A 25,646-nucleotide genomic window follows, 5' to 3' on the forward strand; every position below is an offset into this window, starting at 1 on the left:
GCTCACAAGTTTGGATAATTTAGATGAATTCCTCGAAAGACACAATCTATCAAAATTTACCCAAGGAGAATTAGATAACTTGAATATGTCTGTATCTATTAAAGAAATGTAATCAATAATGAACAACCTACCAAAACAGAAGGTGCCAAACCCAGATGCTTTCAATGGTTAATTTCACCAAGCATTTAAAGAAGAAATAACAGAGAAGCAGTTATCAAGACAATGTGGTACTGACATAAGGACAGACATACAGATCAGTGGAATAGACTTGAACGTCCAGAAATAAATCCAAAAGTGTCCATGGTCAACTGATTTTTGACAAGCGTGGCAAGGCCTTGCAGTGAAGAAAGAAAAGTCTTTATAATAAATGGTGTTGGGACAAATGTACAGTCACATGTTTAAAAAAAATGGAGTTGGATACCTACCTTATATCATATACTAAAATTAACTCCAAGTGGGATCAACCACCTAAACATGAGCTAAAACTATAAACCCTTTAGAAAAAAACCTAGGGGCAAATCTTCATGACCTCAAATTTTGCAATGGATTCTTAGATATGACACCAAAAGCATGAGTAATGAAAAAAATTTACATAAATTGGACTTCATCAAAATTAACCTCTCTGTGGCTGGGCGCAGTGGCTCACACCTGTAATCCCACCACTTTGGGAGGCCGAGGCTGCCGGATCTCCTGAGGTTGGGAGTTCGAGACCAGCCTGGCCAAATGGAAAAACCCAATCTCTACTAAAAATACAAAATCAGCCAGGCGTGGTGGCGCATGCCTGTAGTCCCAGCTATTCGGGAGGCTGAGGCAAGGGAATCACCTGAACCCGGGAGGCGGAGACTGCAGTGACCCGAGATCACACCATTGCACTCCAGCCTGGGCGACAAGGGTGAAACACTGTCTCAAAAAAAAAAAAAACAAACAAAATTAACCTCTCTGTGTTTCAAACAACAACATTAGAAAAGTAAAAAGACAATCTACACAATGGGAGAAAGTATTTGTAAATCATATATCTGATAAGGGACTTGTATCTAAAATATGTAAGGATTTTTGTAAAAAAAAAAAAATTTACAAATGGACAAAATATCTAACCAAACATTTCTCCAAAGAATAACATACAAATGGCCAACATGCACAAGAAAAGATGCCTGACATCACTAGACATCAGGAAAATGGAATCAAAACCATAGTGAGATGCTGTGTGTCACACATCAAGTGTTGACAAGAATGTGCAAAAATCAGAACCCTCATATACTGCTTATGGGAACATAAAATGGTACTACCACTTTAGAAAAGCATATGGTAGTTCTTCCAACTATTAAACGCAGTTACAATATAACCTTACGACCTACCAATTCCATTCCTAGGTATAATCCACAACTGAAAATAAATGCCCACATAAAAACTTACATGGAAATGTTTATAGCAGCATTATTTATAATAGCTAAAAGGTAGAAACACCAATGTCTAACAACTGATAAATGGATAAGTAAAATGTGGTAACTGATACAATGCAGTATTATTCAACTTTATAAAGGAATTCTGATGCATGTGACAACATGGATGAACCTTGAAAACACGCAAAGGGAAAAAGCCAGTCACAAAAGACCACATATTATATGATTCCATTTATATGAAAAGTCCAGAATAGGTGAATCTACAGACAGAAAACAGACTAGTGGTTGCTTAGGGCTCAGGGTAATGGTGGTATTGAAGTGATTGCTGAAAGGTACATGGTTCTATTTTGAGGTGATGAAAATGCTCTAAAATTAACTGTGGTAGTGATTACATGCATCTGTGAATGTACTAAAAATTATTGAAATGTACACTTTAAATGGGTAAATAATATGGTATGTGAATTATATCCTAATAAAGCCTTTAAAAAGAAAATGCCCATTTTTAAAAAAATGCAAACTGATGTATGTTTAGAATATGCTTTAAAAGAGGTAATGCAAAAGGAAAAGTGGGTTAGATAAAGCAAATGTGGCAAATCTTGATAGTTTTTGAATCTGGGTAATGAACATATGGGGATACATTGTGGCTTTCCTTCCCCCCTCATGTTGGACAGTTGTGGATGAGGTTGACTGTGAAACATTTTGGATCTCTAAATACTAGGCTTTTGTTTGAAAAAATGTCTCTTAAAAAAAAAAAAAAAAAGGCAAGTACTTCCAAAACACAATCCATCAGTTCTCCAAAGCAGCATCTAATTATTTGGTCGGCAACTGAATTTCTTGACTGTGGTGTAAGTAGAATAAAATACTAAACAGTACTCTGAACAATCTATGGTTTTGCCTGCACTATAGTTTTGCTTTAAGTTGGTATTTACAAAAATGATACCTGCAACTTCAACAAGATTTTAAAATCACGTGCATTTTTTACTCCCTACTCTTATTTTGGACCCATTTTTTCATTTTATTTCAGTAGGCACTAATGTAGGCATGTGGTTCTATACGAATTAGTTAAGATCAACAGTGAGGCGAATTACAGCAAAACTATCAATAAAAAGTTACCTGCTGACACAGCGCCGATAATTATCAAAATATATTCTTCCTCTCTCATAGGCTATAGGTGACCTGGAATGAGTTGTCCAAACATTCTTAAATTTAGTACTTTCCTAAAAGACACAAAGAATTTCCGTTTAGGAAAGAATTCTTAGGCTTCCACTGTGCACCAATTTTAAGTTGAATTTTAAATTTTCAAAGCAATATAATTTCACCTATGTTATTTAAAAACATTATTTTGCATCCTTCCTCGACTCTGTCCTCATGTTTTGGATTAATGAGGTGACCAACTATTAGAATAATTGTTCCCAGGTAAGACATAAGAAGCGTAAAACTAAAAACATCTGGTGGCCCTATTACCACCTATTAACTAATCTCCCAGATTCCGGGCTTGTATCCTCCTCCCCATCACAAGTGACCCTATAAAGGGGGGCCCAAGCGCGTTAAAACCACATCTCCTCAGGAGGCTCGGCCTCCAGGCGCCCGCGGCCCTCCGTCCCGCCCTGGCCGGCGGGCGGTCACCTGGCACACCAGCGCCCGCAGGATGCCCAGGTTGGTCCTCTGCACCACGCCTGCGTCGCGCGAGAAGCAGCCCAGAGCCCGGCGACTCAGCCGGCGGCACACGTTGGGCTTCCGGGTCGGGCCCATGGAGGCGCGGGCCGGACCCTGTGTAGGCTGGGCCGCTGAGGGGCTCGCCCCACACTCCCGTGCTGGCCAGCCGCTGCTGCCTCCGAATTTCCACGCCCAGACTTTCCTGGCGGGGCCCAGGAAAAGCTGACACTGGGAGGCGGGTAGGGGGCACCCGACGGCGGGGCGAGGGAAAGCAGAGCCTCTTGCACCGCCAGAGCACGGGGAGGAGGGAAGAAGTACTCCCTTTTCGATCTGCCCCTCCCAGGCTCTCTGGCCGCTAACAGTGCGACGCTCCGGTACGGCGCGACCGGCCGGAGCCGCTCTCTCACCGGGAAATGTAGTTCCCAGTGCCTCGTGAGGCAGCCTGGCTTCTCCCAGGAACTACAATTCCCGTCAGGCGGCTGGGAGCGGGGGCTTGCCCGGCCCCGCCTCTGCCAGCCGCGGCCCCGCCTCCTCCGGCCCGCGCAGGCTGCGCTGTCTAGCAGGCGCGCGGTTCTGCGCTGCCAGTGGCTCGCTGGGCAGATCCTTGGGGACGCGATGCTCCCGCTTTCAGGTCTCCGCTTCGTGTGTGCGCCCTGCACTTAGGAATCCGTCCCTCACTGCCCCGGTACCCGCAAGCCTCTCGGCACCTGACCTTCGCCCTGGAAGGTTCTGGCCAGGTGCCAGGAGGGGCGCTGTGTCGTGGGCGATCCCCCCAAAGCAGCGTCCCGTGCTAAAGGTACGCCCCGCGGCTTTCCCTTCAGCCGCACGTTGGCTGAGAGGGACGGTAAACTGTGCTTTTGTATTAGGAAGATGATGGCTTCCCATTCACTCTTAGTTTCACCCTCCAAACTGGTACTGAGTTACTCTTTCCCGGAGGCCAGTCCTTGGGTGGCCTGCCGGGACTCTGGCTGGTTTTGCGATCATTGCTTCATTTTCTTTCCTCTCGTCTCCACTTCTTTTTTCTTTATAGGGAATAAAATATGAAATGCTTACATTCTTATTGGACGGCCTAAGATATTCCTTGTCGATGTCTCTAAGTAAAAGATACACTTTAGCCCTGCCGTGTGTTCAAAGTTCCCAGCACACTAAACTTTCAGCAAGCACGTACCACATGTGTCCCACTGCCTTGCTCTAAGTCCTTTAAGGGTGGTGCCGCTGTATCTCCCACGTGGGCATGCTACCTCTTGTTCATAGGTGCTGACTGGCAGAGCAAAAAGTACAGTACAGCAGGGTCTCTTATGGCATTTTTTCGTTCAGTATCATTTTGTATAACTTGAGAAGAAAAAAATAATAATAAGTTCCTACTGGGGCTACTGTTTTTGTGGACCTTGCCCCTTCTCCCCACGTCTACATGGGTTTTCACCAGGTGCCCCAGGGTACTGCCTCCCACATCTCAGCGCAGGCTGGGTGACTTGGCCTTGTCTGTTTGTCCTGAGTGTGGGTGTGAGTGCTCCCTGCGATGGAATGTCCTCGTGTGCAAGGGTTAGTTCCCACCTTGCACCCTGAGCTGAGGGGATAGGCTTCAGCCACCCTCGACCCTGAACTGAAATAATTGGGTAAATAACTATCTCACTTGTTTTTATTAATCTTTCTTAAATGTATGTATAGCTCCCATTTATTTCAATGTTTAATATTAGAAGTGTTTTGGTTTTTATTTAGGAGTTTGGTGATGTTTTTGTGACCAGAAATATGTTATGGGAACTTAACTCTTGTTTATATAAATTGGCCTATGGTAAAATGGTTTTGTTATATGTCATTTTGCTTACAGTCAGTTTCCAAGAATCTGTTGATAACATTAGGTGAGTACTTACAGTACTGGGTGAGTGTGTTAGGTCACAGTTTAAGTGTTTAGTAAAAATTGGCCATATCTCTTTTTAACACTGCTGAATTTCCTTCAGGCCTCGAGCTTTTGCTGATTTTTCATGACTTATTTACAGCATACGGTAGAGTGCTTTGTATATTTTTAGAGAGTTCTACAATAGTTAATTTGGTAATTCATGAATGCAGCTGTCACTGAGACAACTGGAACCCTGAAAAGATAACTGGGTTTTCTTTGGCTTAAATGAAATTGAAATCATTGCTGAATTGAATTCATCAACTCTCTCATTTCTTCTTCCTCTTTGCCCCCACTTGTTTGTCTTCTTTCCTGTGGCCTTTATTTCACCACTAAGTCATCACCAAAGGAGAGTCATCCTGGATGCCTTGCTGTTCCTCACCCACAACCAAGTCCTTTAGATTCTCTTATCCATCTCATCTTCATTTCATCTAAGTAATTTAGGGCTTCACCATTTTTTGTCACATTATTAAGTAGCCTTCTAATTTCTGCCTTACTTGTGACACAGGATTTTTTTTTTTTTTTTTTTTTTGACGTTGCTTTGACAACCGGAGACCTCCACAGCCAGAGACCTACCCAGGCCTTTCTTGGGCTGGGATTGCCACAGGAGGTGCCCTGCCCAACTGGCCCACTGGGCCACTCCTGGCTTGCATGCAGGCATGGATACTGTGGCCACCTGACTGTGGGCTCAGCCCCTGGCAGGAGAGGGTGTCTGAGCTGGCGAGTGCAGAGTTGTGTGGCATCCAGCTGTTTGCTCCAAGTGCTGACACAGGAGCTGGCTCCATGCACGGTTTGCGACTGGACCAGGCAACTCCCACAGTGGACTCTGGAGTCCAGACTAGGGGAAGGTGGTGGTAACCAAATGGGTCAGAAGCCCCAGAGGTGGGTGTTACAGCATGCTAACAGCTCTTTTAGACCTGCCATCTGCAGCCTGATGAACAGGGTCGTGTTAACAGCCCTATCAGTCCTGTTACTCCACTCCAGCCCACAGCTCTGGGGCTGGCCTGGCCACCTGCCCTGCTTCCTGTTGCATGGGGTGGCCACCAGGTGCTGCTGGTGGGGCGGAGAGCTACTGTGTTACTGTCTTCTTCCTACCCATGTTTGGTGGCATCCTGAACTCTTGTCCCGTGTCCAAGAATGAGATTACACTAACAACTGGAGGGTGAGGAGGACAGAGAAGAGTTTCATTGGGCAACAGAACAACTCTTGATGCAGGATTTTTGCTCTCAGCTCAGCTAGGTCTGAGTTTTTGTCTCACAACCAGGAAGAATTAGCTGTGTGGACCCCAGAGAGTGAGTGGAGTAGAATTTGTTTAGTGAAAGGAAAGCTCTCAGTAAAGAAAGGGGTCCTGAAAGCAGGTTGCTGGTTGCCCCCTTTACAGTTGAATACCTGGGCTTAACGTGCAAATTTCTGGAAGCTCCACCTCATCCTTCCGGTGTGCTTATGGGCCCTTAGTCTGAGCTACTCCATATTGATTATTTCCCTTACTGCACATGTGTTAGGGAATGGAATCTACTGTGGGCATGTTTAGGCAACCCCTCTGTGCAAGTTCCCTTATCTGCGCTAAACATCTGGTGTAAGCACTTTTGGGGCAGGTCGTAGGTTCTTCATGGACCCTTCCTTTACTGTCTGCCTAAAGCAAGCTGGTTAACTCCTTTTATTCTCAGCCAAGGGGGAACGCAAGGTGGTCCCCCACCCAAAGTAGGGTGGCGTCTCTTCCAGCATGGCTGGGTCTGGGGCTTTTATGGGCTCAGAATAGGGAAGTGCCAGGTGACTGATTTGTGAGTATGCAAAAGAGGCTAAAACAAAGGCACCACTCAAAGGTGGGCACAACAATATGAAAAAACAAATGAGAGAAGGGTGGGTATCAGAGGAAAGTGTGCCAAATGGGAAGAGAGGTTCTACATCTGGTCCTTAGATTTATTCAGGACATGTAGCTAGGCTTTAAACTGTCTTCAGCTTAAAGGTCAGGTTTCACTGGGGACTCGCCCCCATCTGCCTAGGATTTGTCTGACTCCTGCTGCTATCACTTGGGTACTTTTAATTCCAACCCTCCTCCATACAGGTGCCAGAGTGATTTTCCTAAAGCACAACCTGTCACTTGCCTGTTGCATTGTTTCAGTGGCTGCGAACACCCATAGCAGAATTTCTTATATATTTATTTATTTTTGTTACACTGTAAGTTCTGGGGTACATGTGTAGAACGTGCAGTTTTGTTACATAGGTATACACGTGCCATGGTGATTTGCTGTACCCATCAACCTGTCACCTACATTAGGTATTTCTCCTAATGCTATCCCTCCCCTAGTCCCTAGACAGGCCCTTTTTCGTTGCTGTTTTTGTTTTTTGTTTTTGAGATGGAGTCTTGCTCTGTTGCCCAGGCTGGAGTGCAGTGAGGTGATCTCAGCTCACTGCAGCCTCCACCTCCTAGGTTCAAGTGATTCTCCTGCCTCAGCCTCCCCGGTCACTGGGATTATAGGCGTGCACCACCACACTTGGCTAATTTTAATATTTTTAGTAAAGATGGGGTTTTGCCATGTTGGCCGGGCTGGTCATGAACTCCTGACCTCAGATGATCCCCCCACCTTGGCCTCCCAAAGTGCTGGGATTACAGGCGTAAGCTACCACTCCTGGCCCATAGCAGAATTTCTTTCTCTTTTTTTTTTTTTGAGATGGAGTTTTTTGCTCTTGTTGCCCAGACTGGAGTGCAGTGGCATGATCTCGGCTCACTGCAACCTCTGCTTCCCGGGTTCGAGTGATTCTCCTGTCTCAGCCTCCCGAGTAGCTGGGATTACAGGCGCATGCCACCACACCTGGCTAATTTTTGTATTTTTAGTAGAGATGGGGTTTCATCATATTGGTCAGCCTGGTCTCAAACTCCTGACCTCAGGTGATCTGCCCACCTCTGCCTCCCAAAGTACTGGGATTACAGGCATGAGCCACCACACCCAGCCGAGCAGTATTTCTTACACCCAAATAAGATACCGAGAATCTTCCACTGTTAACTTAAAACCTTTTTAGTATGTCACATATATGCAAAGATAAAACTAGGTATAAACTCTTCATGTTGTCTCTTTCTTTTTTTTTGTCTTTTTAATTTGTGTGTGTATTGTATCTTTTATACACTAATAACACCCAAACATCTACAAGTTAAATGAAACAAAGCTATAAAACCAGTAAATTCAAATGATTGTGAGCAATGAGACTTTAGTTGAACCTAAAAAGCTCTAATCATGAATGTCCTCTGTGGAGTACCTTCCTTAAAGAAAGGTCTGTCCATATTACCCTTGTGTTGAGAGATTACTTGATGCCTTCTCCTCTTTTCTTTATTTAAATCACCACAAAACCTTCCTTTGTTCAACATGTCATGGCTTCATTTGTCCTTCACTTGACAAACAACATCATTTACATATAGTAGTCCCCATTTCATTCTCGTTAACATGCACCAGTGACAAACAGCATCACTTGTTTAGCAATACACTCCTAAACACACATGTGTGAATTCAAATCTTGTGACAGCACTCAATTAAAAAGTGCTCATTCAGATGATCCACTGTCCTTTTGTTAATATTCTTTTTTTAAAAGATTTTTATCAAATTGAAAATGAAAGGTTTCTCCTACAGAAATCTCATAGCCTTGAAGATATGTGTACAAAATCCCTAGGGGTTCACATAAGGTATACCTTATAGTACAAAATCTGAATCTCTTTGGGTAGAGCAGCGGGCAGTTCATTATCTTCCCACATTTTCATTATCTTGCCCACATTTTCAGCTTCATCTCTTTGGCCATCCCTCATGTTTGCTTTTGTGGTTCTGACATGTTTGCCGACGTTCTCAAGCCAATGTGCCTTTATATTTGAGATTTTTTTTTATCTGAAGCTTCCTTTCCTCTCCTCTTATCAGTTTATCTCAAGACTCATCCCAGGTATCCGAGCTCCACTGAGACCCTTCCCCTGACTCCTCCAGCTTACTTAGTAGCCTTTTCTGTGCTTCCATGTTACTGTCTACGCTGTTGTGGCACTATATTAGAATTGTCATTTGTCTGTCTTCCCAACTAACCTGGGCAGAAACTGAGTAGTAATATAATTCTCCCTGCTTTACACTACCTAAAATGTGGTTAATGCATATGTATGTTGAATGAATGAATGGACTATAAAAAACAATATGTTTGTATAGCATCTATTATCAGCAGCTAAGTACTTTTTTTTTTTTTTTTTACTTTATTTTATTTTATTTTCTTGGGAATAAATCTCAAAGACTGGTCCTGAACTCCTGGGCTTAAGCAGTCATCCCGCCTCAGCCTTCCGAGTAGCTGGGATGTATAGTGGGATTATAGGCATATACCACAATACCTGGCAATAGCAGCTACTTTTAGCTTAGATGCAAATATAGTCTCCACTTATTCTTTAAATCAGTAGGAAGTCACAATATTATTAAATAACTTTCAAAAAAACTTAAATCCTTAAGACTTCTACCTATAAAGTAGATATTTTCCATGTGTTGAAGGTAAAATGGCATAAATAGATACAGTTTTATGACTGGAAAATGACTTCTCTTAGTTTTGGGCATAGAACAAATATTGGTTCTTCTTTTTTTTTTCTATTCTTTGTCTGTGTTATGTTTACAGAATACTTAACCATCCTAGCCATGATATTTTAAAGACAAGAAAGAAGAAATATTAATTCAAAAGTTAATAAAATGCTTTTTGTTCATATACTTTGTTTAAAGACACGTAGTATAACTGAATAAATGTATAAAATACTCAGGTTATTAAACTTGAACATTTATTCAGAGACAAATTTTAACCAAGCTATAGGAAGTCATTTATTCAACATGTTTTTGTTTTTCATCCATAATGTGCAGGGAAAAAATTTTGGCTTAGCATATAGTTGTAAACAGGATATACAAGGTCCCTACATGTGGGAGGAGATAGACAATAAATAAATAGATGGAAAAAATAAGATTTTCAGGTAGTGGTAAGTGCCGTGAAGAAAATAAAACAGGGTGATGTGCTGGAGGGTGGTTGAATACCCTGCTTTAGCCAGAGTGGTCAGGGAAGGCCTCTCTAAAGAGAATACTTGTAAGCTGAGCCCTGAATGATGAGGAGGAGCTGATCTACAACAGTCCAGAGTAGTAGTTCAGGCAAAGGGATGCTTGAGTTCAGGATCCCTAAGGCTTATAATAAGAAGTCAAAAACTCTCAGAAGGCCATTGTGACTCTTTAGTGTGCAGGAGGGAGGTAAACTTGGAGCAGTCGAATGGGACCAAGACATGTCAAGCTTTGTAGGCCATGGTAAGGAATTTTGGATTTTATTCTGTTATGATAGGAGGCTTTGAAGAGGGGAGTGACATGATCTATTTTGTGTTACAAAAAGGTCATTATGGCTATAGAGTGGAAGAAATATTGTGGAGGGCCAGAATAGTTAGAAGGGGACAGGTGGCTATTGCGTTCATCCAGGTAAGAGATTATAGTGTTTTGGACTAGAGTGATAACAGGAGAGATGGAAAGAAGTGAACAAGATTCAAGATAAATTTTGGAAGTAGAGTTGACAGGACTTCTGATATAGTGGATATTAAGGATGAGGAAAAGAAAAGAATCAAGTGAAATCCTAATAAAACAGAAACACAATAAATATTCCCAAACTCCTCAAAACAAATTGGAAACATGATGTGATGCCAAAGAAACAATGCCTGGATTTTATTAAAGGTGAACATCAGCATTATACATTAGTGCTAAGGAATGTTAGGATTTGTTATGTGGCTAGAGCATGTGGGAAAGGGGAATAAAATCGGATCCCAAAAGTAGGTAGGGGTCAGACCATGTGGAACTGTGGAAATGTGATGAAAAACCATTAGAGTGATATGACATTCTTTTTAAACAGATACTTGGCTGCAGCATCAAGAACAAGAGTAAAATATAAGAGACCACTTAGCAGGTGATTGTAGTAGTCCAAGTGCAAGTCACTTTTGGAAATTTATTTTGAAGTTATTGAACCTTTTAACCACAAGTTTGGTTCTTATGTTTTCTTTCCTCTCTATATTTTAATGATGTGTGTCTGAACACACAGTATATTAATGCATATACGAAGTTTTCAGAAAGATTTAGGTTTAAAGGATTGATAGTACAGTTTGCAGGTTCACGCTCTTATTTTAAACAATATTTATTCAAAAGAATATCAATCCTTTTATGCTATGTTACAGATAACATAGCATAATATACAAATAACAGTTATAAAATGAACACCCATATACTTATCATCAACTTAAAAAGAAACAGAATATTACCTAAAACTTTGACATCTCTTATGTGCCCTGCTGGTTCCCAGATCCCTCTTTCTTCTTTAGATAAATAAAAAATTGTTTTAAATGTTTTGAACATCATTCAAATGTGTACTCTTCTATAGCTTGTCTGTATTTTTCTCAACGTTACATTTTATGATGTTCATTCATTTTTACTACTGTATTGTATTTCCTTGTATGAATTTGTTATAATTAATTTATCTCCTTTCTACTAGCTAGGCTTTTTGTTTCTTTCAGGTTTTTTGTTTTTGTTTCTGTTTTTTTTGAAACAGAGTCTCACTCTGTTGCCCAGGCTGGAGTACAGTGGCGCATTCGCAGCTCACTGCAACCTCTGCCTTCTGGGTTCAAGCAATTCTCCTGCCTCAGCCTCCCGAGTTGCTGGGATTACTGGTGCCTGCCACCATGCCTGGCTAATTTTTGTATTTTTAGGAGACACGAGGTTTCACTATGTTGGCTACGCTGGTCTCAAACACCTGACCTCATGATCTGCCTGCCACGGCCTCCCAAAGTGCTGGGATTACAGATGTGAGGCACCGCGCCTGGCCTCTTTCAGGTTTTTTATTTCTAGAAAAGTGCTGTTATAGACATTCTTATCCCTGTCTCCTGGCACACATGTTAAAGAATGCATTAGTTTTCTTTTACTGTGTAACAAATTACCACAGTTTTAGTAACTTAAATTAACACCCATTCATTACCTCAAAGTCCTGTAGAAGTCCTGAAACAGCATAGCCTAATTTTCTGCTCAGGATCTCACCAGGCTGAAATTGTGGTGTCAGCCTGGGCTGTGATCTCATCTGCGACTCACAGTCCTGTTCTACCCTCACTGGATATTGACACAATTCCATTCCTAGCAGCTATAGGACTGAAGCCCTCAGCTCTGAGACTAATGTATAACTAATGTATAACTATTCCCTGCCACATGGCCCTTTTCACAACCTGGCAGTCTGCTTCTTCAAGGCAAATAGGAGAATGTCTCTCTGGCCTCCTCTGCTAAGATGAGGTCTTACATAAAAGTAACCTATGAAGGAGATGACTGTCCATCATTTTCACAGGTCCCATCCACACTGGTGGACTATGCAGAGGATGGGGGGTGAGTATCTTGGGGACTGTGTTATAATTCTGCTGCCACAAAGAGTTGCTCCAGAGTATATACCTAGGTACTTAATTACTGAATTATGTGGTATGTGCATTGTATTAGTCCATTCTCACACTGCTAATAAAGACATACTGAGACTGGGTAATTTATAAAGGGAAGAGGTTTAATTGACTCACAATTCCTCATGGCTGGGGAGGCCTCAGGAAATTTACAGTCATGTCAGAAGGAGAAGCAAACATGTCCGGAAGCAGCAAGGAGAAGTGCAGAGCAAAGTGGAGGAAAAGCCTTTTATAAAACCATCAGATCTCATGAGAGCACACTCACTATCATGAGAACAGCATGAGGGTAACCACCCCCATGATTCAGTTACCTCCCACTGGGTCCCTCCCACAACATGTGGAGATTATGGGAACTACAATTCAAGATGAGATTTGGGTGGGGACACAGCCAAACCATATTCTGCCCCTGGCCCCTCCCAGAGCTCATGTCCTCACATTTCAAAACACAATCATGTCCTTCGAACTGTCCCCCAAAGTCTTATTCCAGCATTTACTCAAAAATCTAAGTCCAACGTCTCATCTGAGACAAGGCAAGTCCCTTCTGCCTATGAGCCTATAAAATCAAAAGCAAGCTATTTATTTCCTAGATACAATGGGGGTACAGACATTGGGTAAATACACCTAATCCAAATGGGAGAAATTGGCCAAAACAAAGGGGCTACAAGCCCTATGCAAGTCTGAAATCTAATAGAGCAGTCATTAAACCTTAAAGTTCCAAAATGATCTCCTTTGACTCCATGTCTCATATCCAGGGCATGCTGATACAAGAGCTGGGCTCCTATGGCCTTGGGCAGCTCCACACCAGTGGCTTTGCAGGGCACAGCCTCTGTCCTGGCTGCTTTCATGGGCTGGTGTTGAGTGTCTGAGGCTTTTCCAGGCACACGGTGCAAGCTGTTGGTTCTACCATTCTGGGGTCTGGAGGATGGGGGCCCTCATCTCACATTTCCACTAGGCAGTGCCCCAGAAGGGACTCTGTGTGGGGGCTCCAATCCCACATTTCCCTTCCACACTGCCATAGCAGAAGTTCTCCATGAGGGCTCCACCCATGCAGCAAACTTCTGCTTGGACATCCAGACATTTCTATACATCTTCTGAAATCTAGGCAGAGGTTCCCCAAACTCAATTTTTGACTTCTGTGCACCCACAGGCTCAATACCATGTGGAAGCTGCCAAGACTTGGGGCTTGCCCCCTCTGAAGCCATGGCCTGAGCTGTACCTTGGGCCCTTTTAGCCACAGCTGGAGCAGCTGGGGTGCAGGGCACCAAGTCCTGAGGCTGCACACAGTAGGTGGTCCCTGCACCCAGCTCTGGAAACCATTTTTCCCTGCTAGACCTCTGGGCCTGTGATAGGAGGGGCTGCCTCAAAGTTCTCTGACATGCCCTGGAGACATTTTCCCCATTGTCTTGGTAATTAGCATTTGGCTCTTTGTTACTTATGTAAATTTCTGCAGCTGGCTTGAATTTCTCCCCAGAATATGGGTTTTTCATTCTACTGCATTATTAGGCTGCACATTTTTCAAACTTTTATGCTCTGCTTCCTCTTGAGCACTTTGCTGCTTAGAAATTTCTTTCTATAGATACCCTAAATCATCTCTTTCAAGTTCAAAGTTCCACAGATCTCTAGGGCGGGGGCAAAATGCCTCCAGTATCTTTGCATAGCAAGAATGACTTTTAGTCCAGTTCCCAACAAGTTCCTCATTTCTATCTGAGACGACCTCAGGTAGGACTTTATTGTCCATATCACTGTCAATATTTTGGTCAAAGCCATTCAGCAGGTCTGTAGGAAGTTCCAAACTTTCCCACATCTTCCTGTCTTCTGAGCCCTACAAGTCTCTAGGAAGTTCCAAACTTTCTCACATTTTTCCTGTCTTTTGAGCCCTCCAAACAGTTCCACCCTCTGCCTGTTACCCAATTCTTTTTTTTTTTTTTTTTTTTTTCCCGAGACGGAGTCTTGCTCTGTCACCCAGGCTGGAGTGCAGTGGCCGGATCTCAGCTCACTGCAAGCTCCGCCTCCCAGGTTCATGCCATTCTCCTGCCTCAGCCTCCCGTGTAGCTGGGACTACAGGCGCCTGCCACCGCACCTGGCTAGTTTTTTGTATTTTTAGTAGAGATGGGGTTTCACTGTGTTAGCCAGGATGGTCTCTATCTCCTGACCTCGTGATCCGCCCATCTCGGCCTCCCAAAGTGCTGGGATTACAGGCTTGAGCCACCGCGTCCTGCCCTGTTACCCAATTATAAAGTTACTTCCACATTTTTGGGTATCTTTATAGCAGCACCCCATTCCTGGTACCAATTCACTATATTAGTCTGTTCTCATGCTATTGTTCTCATACTACAGTTCTCATGCTACAGTTCTCATACCTGAGACTGGGTAATTTATAAAGGGAAGAGGTTTAATTGTCTCACAGTTCCACATGACTCAAGAGGCTTCAAGAAACTTAGAAGGGGAAGCAAACATGTCCTTCTTCACATGGCAACAGCAAGGAGACATGCAGAGTGAAGCAGGGGAGAAGTCCCTTATAAACCCTCAGATCTCATGAGAACTCACTATCATGAGATCAGCATGAGTATAACCCCCCCCCCCATAATTCAGTTACCTCCCACTGAGTCCCTCCCATGACATGTGGAGATTATGGGAACCACAATTCAAGATGAGATTTGGTTGAGGACACAGCCAAACCATATCATGCACCTTCAGCTTTATTAGGTGATACCATGTTGACTCTATATGTCATTATAGTAATTTCTATCCTATTAGCTGACTTCCCGTTACTTTACATCCTTGCCTGCATTTGTATTGTCAGACGTAAGTTTTTGGCAATGTGATGAATATAAGACTCTATCATGTTATGATTTTTCATGCATTTTCCATATTATAAATACAGTTGAGCATCTTTTTTAATGTTACTAGGCATTCCTTTTTCCATTCTTGTGCAAAGCCTGATCTTGACTTTTGCCCATTTTCTATTAGATTATGTGTCATTTTCTTCTTAATGTTTACAATGTTTCTGCATGTTGGCCAGGTGCGGTGGCTCACACCTGTAATCCCAGCACTTTGGGAGGCCAAGATGGGTGGACCACGAGGCCAGGAGATCGAGACCATCCTGGCTAACACAGTGAAACTCTGTCTCTACTAAAAATACAAAAAATTAGCTGGGCGTGGTGGCAGGCGCCTGTAGTCCCAGCTACTCAGGAGGCTGAGGCAGGAGAATGGTGTGAACCCGGGAGGCGGAGGTTGCAGTGAGCTGAGATCGCGTCACTGCACTCCAGCCTGGGCAACAGAGCAAGACTCTGTCTCAAAAAAAAAAAAAAAAAAAGTTTCGAATGTTTCTGCATGTTTCTCCATACCAATCCTTCATCATAATATGTGTTACAAATATCTTCTCCCAATTTGTGGCTTATTTGATACTATATCAAAAAAGAAGCTCACATTAAATGTGGTAAAAGTAATTAGTATTTCCTTTTATGGTTATAATTTTACTCTTGTTTAAGAATTGCTTAACTTGAGGTCGTAAAGATATCCTCTTATTCTTTTTTTTTTTTTTTTTTTGAGATGGAGTCTTGCTTTGTCGCCCAGGCTGGAGTGCAGTGGCATCATCTCGGCTCACTGCAAGCTCCGCCTCCTGGGTTCACGCCATTCTCCTGCCTCAGCCTCCGAGTAGCTGGGACTACAGGCACGCACCACCACGCCTGGCTAATTTTTTGTATTTTTAGTAGAGACGGGGTTTCACCAGGTTAGCCAGGATGGTCTCGATCTCCTGACCTCGTGATCTGCCCGCCTTGGCCTCCCAAAGTGCTGGGATTACAGGCGTGAGCCACCGCACCCGGCCCTCTTATTCTTTTTCTAGGTTTTAAAGTTTTAACTTTCCCACTTAAGTCTTCAATCAGTAATGAAATTGATTTGAGGATATGGTATAAATTAGAGATCCTTTCATTATTATTATTTTTTGAATATGAATAATCACTTGTTCCAGACCCACTTATTGAATAGTCCCTTCATTTCTTCACAGATCTGCGGTGCTAGTTCTGTTGTAGATAAGTTACCTATCTGGTCAAGTCTATTTCTATGCTCTGTTTTCTGTTCCATTATCCTATTTTTCTGTCCCCGGTGGTGATAAGTCACCACTTATTCACTGCAGTTTTATCATAAGGCTTGAGAGCTGGTAGGGGAAGTGTTCCAACTTACTCCTCTTCTTTAGGAGTGTCTTATTTCTTTTTTGCCATTGGCACTTTCATATACCTTTTAAAATCAGCTTGGGCTTCCCCAAAACCTTATTGAAATTTTGATTGGGATGGCTTTAAATCTGTATATCAGTTTGAAGAGAACTGACGTCTTTACCATATCAAATAATCCTATCTATGAAGACTATAGAGTCTTTCCTCAGATTACTGGGGAGTTTGGTTCCAGGATGCCCGCATATAGCAAAATCCACACATCCTCAAGTCTTTCAGTTGACCCTGTGGAACCCAAGTATATGAAAAGTTGGCCCTCCTTATATGCAGATTTCACATCCCCCAAATACTGTATTTTCAATCTGAGTTTGGTTAAAAAAAATCCTCATATAAGTGGACCCATGAAGTTTAAACCCATTGTATTCAAGAGTCACTATGTAACTCTCCATTTATTTAGTTAGATCTTCAAGAGTGGCTCAGTGAAGTTTTATAATTTTTTCTTTAAAGGACTTGTATATTTTACAACTTCCTAAGTATATTATATTTTTCATCATTGTTATAAATGTGTGTTTATGTGTGTGTGTGTGTATATATATGTGTATATGTATTTTTTTTAGAAGTAGGGTCTCACTGTGCTGCGCAGGCTGGAGTGCAGTGGCTATTCACAGGTGTGATCATCACGCATTACGATCTCAAACTCCTAGGCTCAAGTGATCCTCCTGCCTCGGCCTCCTGAGTAGCTGGGACTACAGGTGGTACCACTGTGCCCTGCTAAATAGTATATTTTAAAATTAGGTTTTCTAACTATATGTTTGCTAGTATATGAAAATATAATTGTCTATTTGTATATTGATCTTTTATTTGGCAATCTTGCCAAACTTTCCATTTAATAGTAGTAATTGTCATTTGTAGGGTTTAGGGGATTTTTTCTGTGTAGATAATCATATCCTTAGGAAATTGTGACAGTTTGTTACTTCCTCCTCTACCTTTTACTTTTTATTTCTCTTTCCTTTCTTACTGTCCTGGCCAGGACCTCCAGTGCAGTGTTGAGTAGAACCATTGATAATGGACATCCTTGTCTTATTCATGTTTATAAAGGGAATACTTCTAATATTTCACCATTAAGGATGACATTGTAAGTTTTTGGCAGCTACCCTTTATCAAGTTAATGAAATTGTCTTCCATTTCACAGTCACTAAAAGTTTTGATTTTTAATCATGAGTGAATGTTGAATTTTATCAGATGCCTTTTCTATATCTGCTGAGGTCATTATATGATCTTTTATTTTAATCTGGTAATGTGGCAGATTACGTTGATATACTTTCTATTGTTAAACCAAACTTGGGTTTATTTAGATCAATTTTTGTGACACATTTTGTTTTTTATATGTCATAGGCTTTGGGTGGCTGCTAACCTCAGTGCTCATTCAGCTCTGGACTTTTGCTAGCTTTTGGTCTCTGAGGATTTCTCTTTCTTGCTGGCTCAGGGGTATGTTTAACAGGATTTCTTTTTAAAACATATTAATCCAGCCATTTAGGGGTGGTTGATAGCAGAAAGGATTTTGGAGTGTCAAGTTCACCTAATTTGCGGAACTAAAATTCCACTTTATTATACTTTTAATTTAAAAGCTTCTGTTAATATAAGATATGCTTTAAATAATCACTTACCACCTTGTCTGCCTCCTCTTCTTTTTCTTCTTCTTGTCTCTCTGCATAACCACGCCACTCTCTACTGAAAAGATAAAAGAATAGTCTAGCGGGAAGAGCATCATACCAGAAGTCAAAAGCTACAAGTTCTAGTGCCAGCACCATCACTTCCTGAGATCTTGACCAAGCCGCTTTCTTTTGCTGTTTTTAAATAAAATTCTTGTATTTTTTGTAGAGACAGGGTTTCACCACGTTGCCCAGGCTGGTCTTGAACTCCTGAGTTCAAGTGATCTGCCCACCTTGGCCTCCCAAAGTGCTGGGATTACAGGTGTGAGCCACAGCGCCGGGCCAACACTTTCTTTCTCTAAGTTTTACTCAATCATCTGCTCGGTGGAAACACTCAGGATTGAAGTGAGATCACATATTTATAAATGTGAACATGTTGTAAGGGGAAAGGATGAGAAGCAATGATATAGAGTACATTCTCTGTTTAGAAATGTAACAGAAACAGAGTTTGAGGAAAGGAGAGGTTTAAATCAGTCACATGGGATTTTTTTTAGGGTGGTGGAACTATTTTGTCTGAGACTATAATGGTAGGTACATGACACCATGCTTGTGTTAAAACCCATAGAGCTTTAAAGCACAGAGTGGAATTTAATATATTCAAAAATTTTAAAATAATATCAGGAGTGTGAGGATTCCAGGATGGAATGCAGAGTGACAAAAATAATCTAACTGTGTTACAAATGTATGCAATAACCTCACTGAAAGGGGCCAGAGAAAAGGTGTTGACCTGAGTAACTTTGGAAATGAGACTGTAAGACTAAAGGCAATGGGAACTGTACATAAGCACTGTACTGCAGTTGATAAAGTTTCCTGTGGTGATATGGGGTAATAATTCTGAAACCACTATACAAGTGTACTGGAATTGAACAATGAATAACTGGATGGTGATTAAACCAGGTTTCTTACTGTTAGAGTAGAAGGCTATAGACAAGCAAGAAGGGAAGGTTGGAGTGATCTGTGTGGTAATGGATTACAGTTGGAGATACTAGTATAAACTCTAATATAGATACAGATGGATGCATATAGAAACACATTATATATACAGATATGTGTATATACTTGGTTTATTATGCACACCTATATTTCCTTGCTTTGTCCCTTGAGAGGACTGAGAAGCAAGGACAACCTAGTAGCAAGGAACACACCTGGTACCCAGACCATTCTCTAATAAAAGGGACAAAGATTCTTTGGAGAAATGGCTATTTCTAGGACTAGATCAAGGAATATACAAAATGAGTGCCAGAAGTAAGGAAGTGCTGAAAACAAAAACACAGTGATGGAATTATGTCAAAAGGAATATAGGAGCCAACTGAAAGAGGATTTTCCTTTTTTTTTTGGCATGATCTCAGCTCACTGCAGCCTCCGCCTCCAGGGGTCAAGCAGTCTTCCCACTTCAGCCTCCCAAGTAGCTGGGGCCACATGCTACTATGCCTGGCTAATTTTTTGTATTTTGGGTAGAGATGGGGTTTCGCCATGTTGCCCAGGCTGGTCTTGAACTCCTGAGCTTAGGTGATCCTCCAGCTTCAGCCTCCCGAAGTGCTGGGATTATAGGCATAAGCCACCATGCCTGGCCTGAAAGAGCTCTTAATGGCCAAAGCTCAAAACAATTTGAGCAGCAAAATAACTAAGTTAGTATTTAGTTATAACCTGAAGTGTAACATAAATATCCCTGGTCTGTACTGATATAAATAAAGGATTGAATAAATAAATGAATGGGAGAGAAGAGACAAATCGTCCATGCAAAAGAATTCCAAGCATTTTGTGTGGATATTCTGCCCTTAAGGAGGTAGAGCTTAACTGCCCATTTCTTAAATTTGGGCTCTGCATAGTGATTTCCTTCCAAAGAGTACACTATGTAAAAGGGGCATATACCTTAACAGTGGAGAGAAACCTGTTAAACCCTGACCAGTATACCTCAAAATTCTTCATAAACAAGGAAAATCTGAGATACTTTCAGAATAAATAGGAGGCTAAGAAGACATGATGACATGGCCAGGCATGGTGGCTCACACCTGTAATCCCAGCACTTTGGGAGGCTGAGGCGGGTGGATCACAAGATCAGGATATCGAGACCATCCTGGTTAACACGGTGAAACCCTGTCTCTACTAAAAATACAAAAAATTAGCCAGGTGTGGTGGCAGGCGCCTGTAATCCTAGCTACTCGGGAGGCTGAGGCAGGAGAATGGCATGAACCCAGGAGGTGGAGGTTGCAGTGAGCTGAGATTGTGCCACTGCACTCCAGCCTGGACGACAGAGTGAGATTCTGTCTCAGAAAAAAAAAAAAAAAATGACATGATCTCATGTAATAAGGGATCCTGGAACAGAAAAAGGACATTAGGTAAAAATTAAGGAAATCGAATAAAGTATGGACTTAAGTTTATAATAATGTACTACTATTGAGTTGTTAATTATAATAAATACACTATAATAATGTAAGATTTAATAGTGGGAGAAACTATATCAGATATATGGAAATTCTCTATACTATCTGTAACATTTTTGTAAATCTGAAATTGAAAGTTTACTTTAAAAATGCACAAGAATATGGTAGACACCACTATATAGGGGTAGCACAACTTCGTAATTAAGAAGATGAACTCATGTACCAGCCTGCCTGGGTTCAGATCTCAGCCTCACTGCTTACTATCTGTATAACCCTAGTTACCTTAAGTAACTAGAACTACTTAACTTCTCTGTGCCTCAATTTCTTTATCTATTAGTGAAGATTCTTGGGAGTTCTAAATGAATTTGTGTGCGTGTGCATGTGTATGACTTAGAGTAGTGCCTAGCACAAAGCAAACCCTATACAATTGTTTGAATATATTTATTATTACTACTTTTGTTCTTTAGTTTTGGGGATTATGGCTAAATTTCGCTGCATCTCTCTTCTTCAGTGTACTGATTTTTAGCTTGGCAGTCCAACAGAACAGTATCCATAATGCTTTGTTCTCATGGGGAAAATCATCGAGGTTATAAAGATTCAAGGGAAAGCAGGACCAGAACTTTAGAATCCCCAACCCAGTTTCATGCTTCATATATAGCATTGACTTAGTGAAAGCTACAAAGCCTGACAGGATCTACTTTTTATGGGCATAGACATGCCGCACATAGAAATTCCAAGTTAACTTTATTTGGTTTTCAGTAGATTCCTTACTAAGATATCCACTTGCCTTGTTAAGCTGATGTTCTTTTCGGGAAAAGCACTGCCTCCAATGCAAACCCCTCATATGTAGGGTTCAGCATCTAAAATTTAGATGACATTTGAAGCAAAAAATGGGATGTATTATGGAAACATGCATTTCAGGTCTTTTACCTCTCTGCTAAAATAGATGCCAACTCTTTAGAAAACCTCTTACGGATCAGCAGCTCAGATGGAATAGCGTACTGAGTAGAACATAGAATTTGAAGTCAGGAGCCTGCTTGGAGAGTGGGCTCTTATGGCTATGTGACCAAGTGCTCGAGCCTCAGCTCCTGTACAACAGTGATAACAGAAACGCTTTTCCCACCTTTGTCCCTCACTTACAGGATAGTTGAAGATCAGTTGTGAAAATGAATGTGAGAGCTTTTGTAAGTTATAAAATCTATACAAATATGACCTGTTAGAGTGGTTCTCAGATTTTTCAACCAGAGTAAATGCTAATGGAGCTTTATAGCCTTGTTAAGTGTTGCAGCCATCTGGACACCTTTAATTATTAAGGAATAAGGTGAAATCATTGAACTTGAAATGCTCTTGATGGAAAATTTTCTCACAGCACTTTAGTTTTTAGGATGTTTCTCTTTGGCATAACAAAGGAAGGCATTGTTTTAGTCTGGAATTGTCTGTTCGAGGTGGCAGTTTGAGGAAATGGTTCCCAAAGTCTTCACTGAAATTAGCTGGAGAATACAAAGGTAAATCCCTGTGATATGGGAAGCTACCTACCTCCTTTGGACACAGATCCTCTTGTCCTGGTGTAGAGATGACCAGCAGAGGGTGCACGAGCTTTCCTAGGAGCTGACTCCAGCTTCAGCAGCAAGGCTGGGCAGACCTGACTGGTACCATCTGTGTTTGCTGTCTGATGATTAACAAGTACTATAAATGAAACGATCCTGGTGCGTCAGAAACACAGTCACCAAATGGAAAGAGAGAGCAGCCATAATGTCAAACGACAGTGTAGCAAGTGCCTGCCATAGTTGATGAATAGGAAGTTTCTCGATAACTGGAATTCAGCATTCTAGCATGGGCTGTTTGTTTCTCACATTCTCCTGTTACCCTTTTCCATTTCTAATAATTTCTTTCTACTTCCTGTTTCTTTGCTCCACCGTAATCAGCATCCATAATCATCTGCTTTACCTGTTCTGACAATTCGGGGTCTTTTAAGCAACCCTTCTCTGGACATTGACCCTTGGGTATTTGGGTCCGGAATCCAGCATTCTAGTGTGGCTGTCACCTACTGCCTGTTATACCATCTTTTATTCCCTAGAATGGATCCTCTACTCATAAATATTATATAGAGTTTGTATACTTAATGATTTTAAAATATTTTTATATTTTCAAATTATAAAGGTAATTTGGGTTTACATAGAAAAAAGAATATTTTAGTCCAGGCGTGGTGGCTAATGCCTATAATCCCAGCACTTTGGGAGGCCGAGGTGGGTGGATCACAAGGTCGGGAGTTCAAGACCAGCCTGGCCAACATGGTGAAACCCCATCTCTACTAAAAATACAAAAATTAGCCGAGCGTGGTGGCAGATGCCTATAATCCCAGCTACTTGGGAGGCTGAGGCAGAGAATTACTTGAACTTAGGTGGCGGAGGTTGCAGTGAGCCAAGAATGCGCCACTGCGCTCCAGCCTGGGCAACAGAGTGAGACTCTGTCTTAAAAAAAAAAAAAAAAGAAGAAGATTTTGAGATATATTAAGAAAATGTAAGGAAGATCTGTGAGCCTTTCAATCAGTGATAACTGCTATAAATTCTACTAGACTTTCCCTATGCATATGCATGTTTCTTGGTATACAGACATTAATTTTTTAAGATGAGACCATACTATAAATACTATTTTGTACCTGATGTTTTTTTTCTACTTAATAAATCATGGACATCTTTTCACACTGTGTTACTTCATTTTCATGCTGCTGATAAAGACATACCCGAGACTGGGTAATTTATAAGGAAAAAGAGGTTTAATGGACTCACAGTTCCATGTGGCTGGGCAGGCCTCACAATCATGGTAGAAGGCAAAAGGCAGGTCTTAAATGGCAGCAGGCAAGAGAGAGAATGAGACCCAAATGAAAGGAGTTTCCCCTTCTAAAACCATCAGATCTCGTGAGGCTTATTCACTACCACGACAACAGTATGGGGGAAACCACCCCCATGATTCATTTGTCTCCCACCAGATCCCTCCCACACCATGTGGGAATTATGAGAGCTACAATTCAAGATAAGATTTGGGTGAAGACACAGCCAAACCGTATCACATACCAATAAACTTTGGGTTTTAGCAACTTTTTTTTTTTTGTTTTGTTTTGTTTAGAAACAGAGCCTCACTCTGTCACCTAGGCTGGAGTGCGGTGGTGTGCTTATGGCTTACTGCAGTTTCAACCTCCCAGATTCCTGTCATCCTCCTGCCTCAGCCTCCCAAAAAGCTGGGACCACAGGTACACACCACCATGCACAGCTGATTTTTTTTAATTTTTTTAGAGATGGGGGTCTCACTATGTTTCCCAGGCTGGTCTTTAACTCCTGGCCTCAAATGATCTGCCCGTCTTGGCCTCCCAAAGTGCTGGGATTACAGGTGTGAAGCCACTGGGGTCAGACTTTAGCAAGATTTTTTTTTTTTTTTTTTTTTTTGAGACGGAGTTTCACTCTTGTTGCCCAGGCTATAGCCCAGTGGTGCGATCTCAGCTCCCCGCAACCTCCGCCTCCTGGGTTCAAGCGATTCTCCTCCCTCTGCCTCCCCAGTAACTGGGATTACGGGCATGCACCACCACACCTGGCTAATTTTGTATTTTTAGTAGATAAGAGGTTTCTCCATGTTGGTCAGGCTGGTCTCAAACTCCTCAACTCAGGTGATCCACCCGCCTCGGCCTCCCAAAGGGCTGGGATTACAGGCATGAGCCACTGTGCCTGGCTTTAGCAACATTTTTAAGCAGCTACGTAATTTTCCTTTGTATGGATGTACAATAATTTAGTCAGTCGTCTGAAGATTAATATTTGTATTGTAGTTTTTCAGTATAATGTACAAATAATGCTGTGACAAATCCTTAATATATTCTTCTGATTATATCAATAGGATATATTTTTAGAAATGAAATTTTCTGTCTAGTTTTTTCTTTAAAATTTTCATATGTATTACCAAAGCCCCCTCAGGAAAGGTCTCTCAGTTCAGTGCCCCCTCAGTTTGCGAGAATGCCTGTTTCTGCACACCATTTATCACAGTGTTTTTACCTTTGCCAAAATGACAGAAGATTATTTTACTGTTTTCTGGGTGATGGGCTTTCCGCTATGCATATCACCCAGAAAATTAATCTAAGGCTGTGAGTCTCCAGCTTTTTGGTCTCAGGACCTCTTGACACTGAAAAATTATAAAGGCTCCAAAGAATATTTGTTTATGTGGCTTGTAGCTATGGATATTTACTACATTTGAAACGTAACCTAAGAAAAAATTGTTTAAATATGTATTAAGTCTTTTTTATCACACCACCTATAAAAACTGCATTATTAAGTGATTTAAAAATAAGACTAATAAACCCATTGTGTGTTAGTATGGCATATTTTTATAAAAAATGTTTTCCAAAAGAAAAAAATTAGAAGAGTGTCATTGTTTTACATTTTTTGCAAATCTTAATGTCTGGCCTAAGAGATGACTGGATTCTTACATCTGTTTCTGCATTAAGTCTGTTGTGATATGTTGTTCTGGTTGATATATGTGAAGAAATCTGATCTCACACAGATATATTAATATAAGTGGTTAGAAAGGGGAGGAGTGCTTTGTCTCTTCAGATGGGTATGGGTATTCTACTTTGATACTACACCAAATTCCAGTAAGTGGTAGTATCTTAAAGGTTAATTGCAATATACAATTTGAAGCCTTGTCAGTGAATTTTTCATATTCTGCTGCATTTAAATCCGTTGGTCTCTCTTGTATTATACTTTGACTGGATCTTTAACCCATGTGTGATTTTGTAACACTATATGTTGGTCATCTGGAAAATACTGACTCATTGAGTTGTATAGGTCTTCTAAATGTTGACACATTTCATTTTATAGTATCAAAAATATCTTATTCTTATCTGAACAGTGTTTAAGAATTAGAAAGCTGTTAGGTTCATAGTGGTGGACACAGGTTTTCCAGAATTCTGATTTTTGCTTAAAAGCTTAAA

The 25,646-nt window shown here is 41.4% G+C and overlaps 2 protein-coding genes across 6 annotated transcripts in view; one reads left to right on the forward strand and one right to left on the reverse strand.

Moving 5' to 3' along the window:
* Positions 1-3,477, reverse strand: part of DCAF17 (DDB1 and CUL4 associated factor 17) — a 56,267-nt gene extending 52,790 nt beyond the window's left edge. For both annotated transcript variants that reach the window (XM_030916681.1, XM_010377608.2), the window contains exons 1-2: positions 3,027-3,477; positions 2,514-2,617 (exon numbers count right to left, since the gene is read on the reverse strand). In XM_030916681.1, the coding sequence (XP_030772541.1) occupies positions 2,514-2,617; positions 3,027-3,152 (230 nt within the window). In that variant the 5' untranslated portion in view covers positions 3,153-3,477. The remainder of the gene's footprint in view (positions 1-2,513; positions 2,618-3,026) is intronic.
* Positions 3,478-3,523: 46 nt separating this feature from the next.
* The window catches only part of METTL8 (methyltransferase like 8), a 108,848-nt gene continuing 86,725 nt past the window's right edge, over positions 3,524-25,646 (forward strand). For 2 of the 4 annotated variants that reach the window (XM_030916683.1, XM_030916687.1), the window contains exon 1: positions 3,524-3,852. The gene's annotated coding sequence lies outside the window, so the exon portion shown is untranslated. The remainder of the gene's footprint in view (positions 3,853-25,646) is intronic. The other 2 variants (XM_030916682.1, XM_030916685.1) reach the window with 2 other exon arrangements.

The sequence above is a fragment of the Rhinopithecus roxellana genome, chromosome 14 (assembly GCF_007565055.1).
Source record: "Rhinopithecus roxellana isolate Shanxi Qingling chromosome 14, ASM756505v1, whole genome shotgun sequence".
Taxonomy (NCBI): domain Eukaryota; kingdom Metazoa; phylum Chordata; class Mammalia; order Primates; family Cercopithecidae; genus Rhinopithecus; species Rhinopithecus roxellana.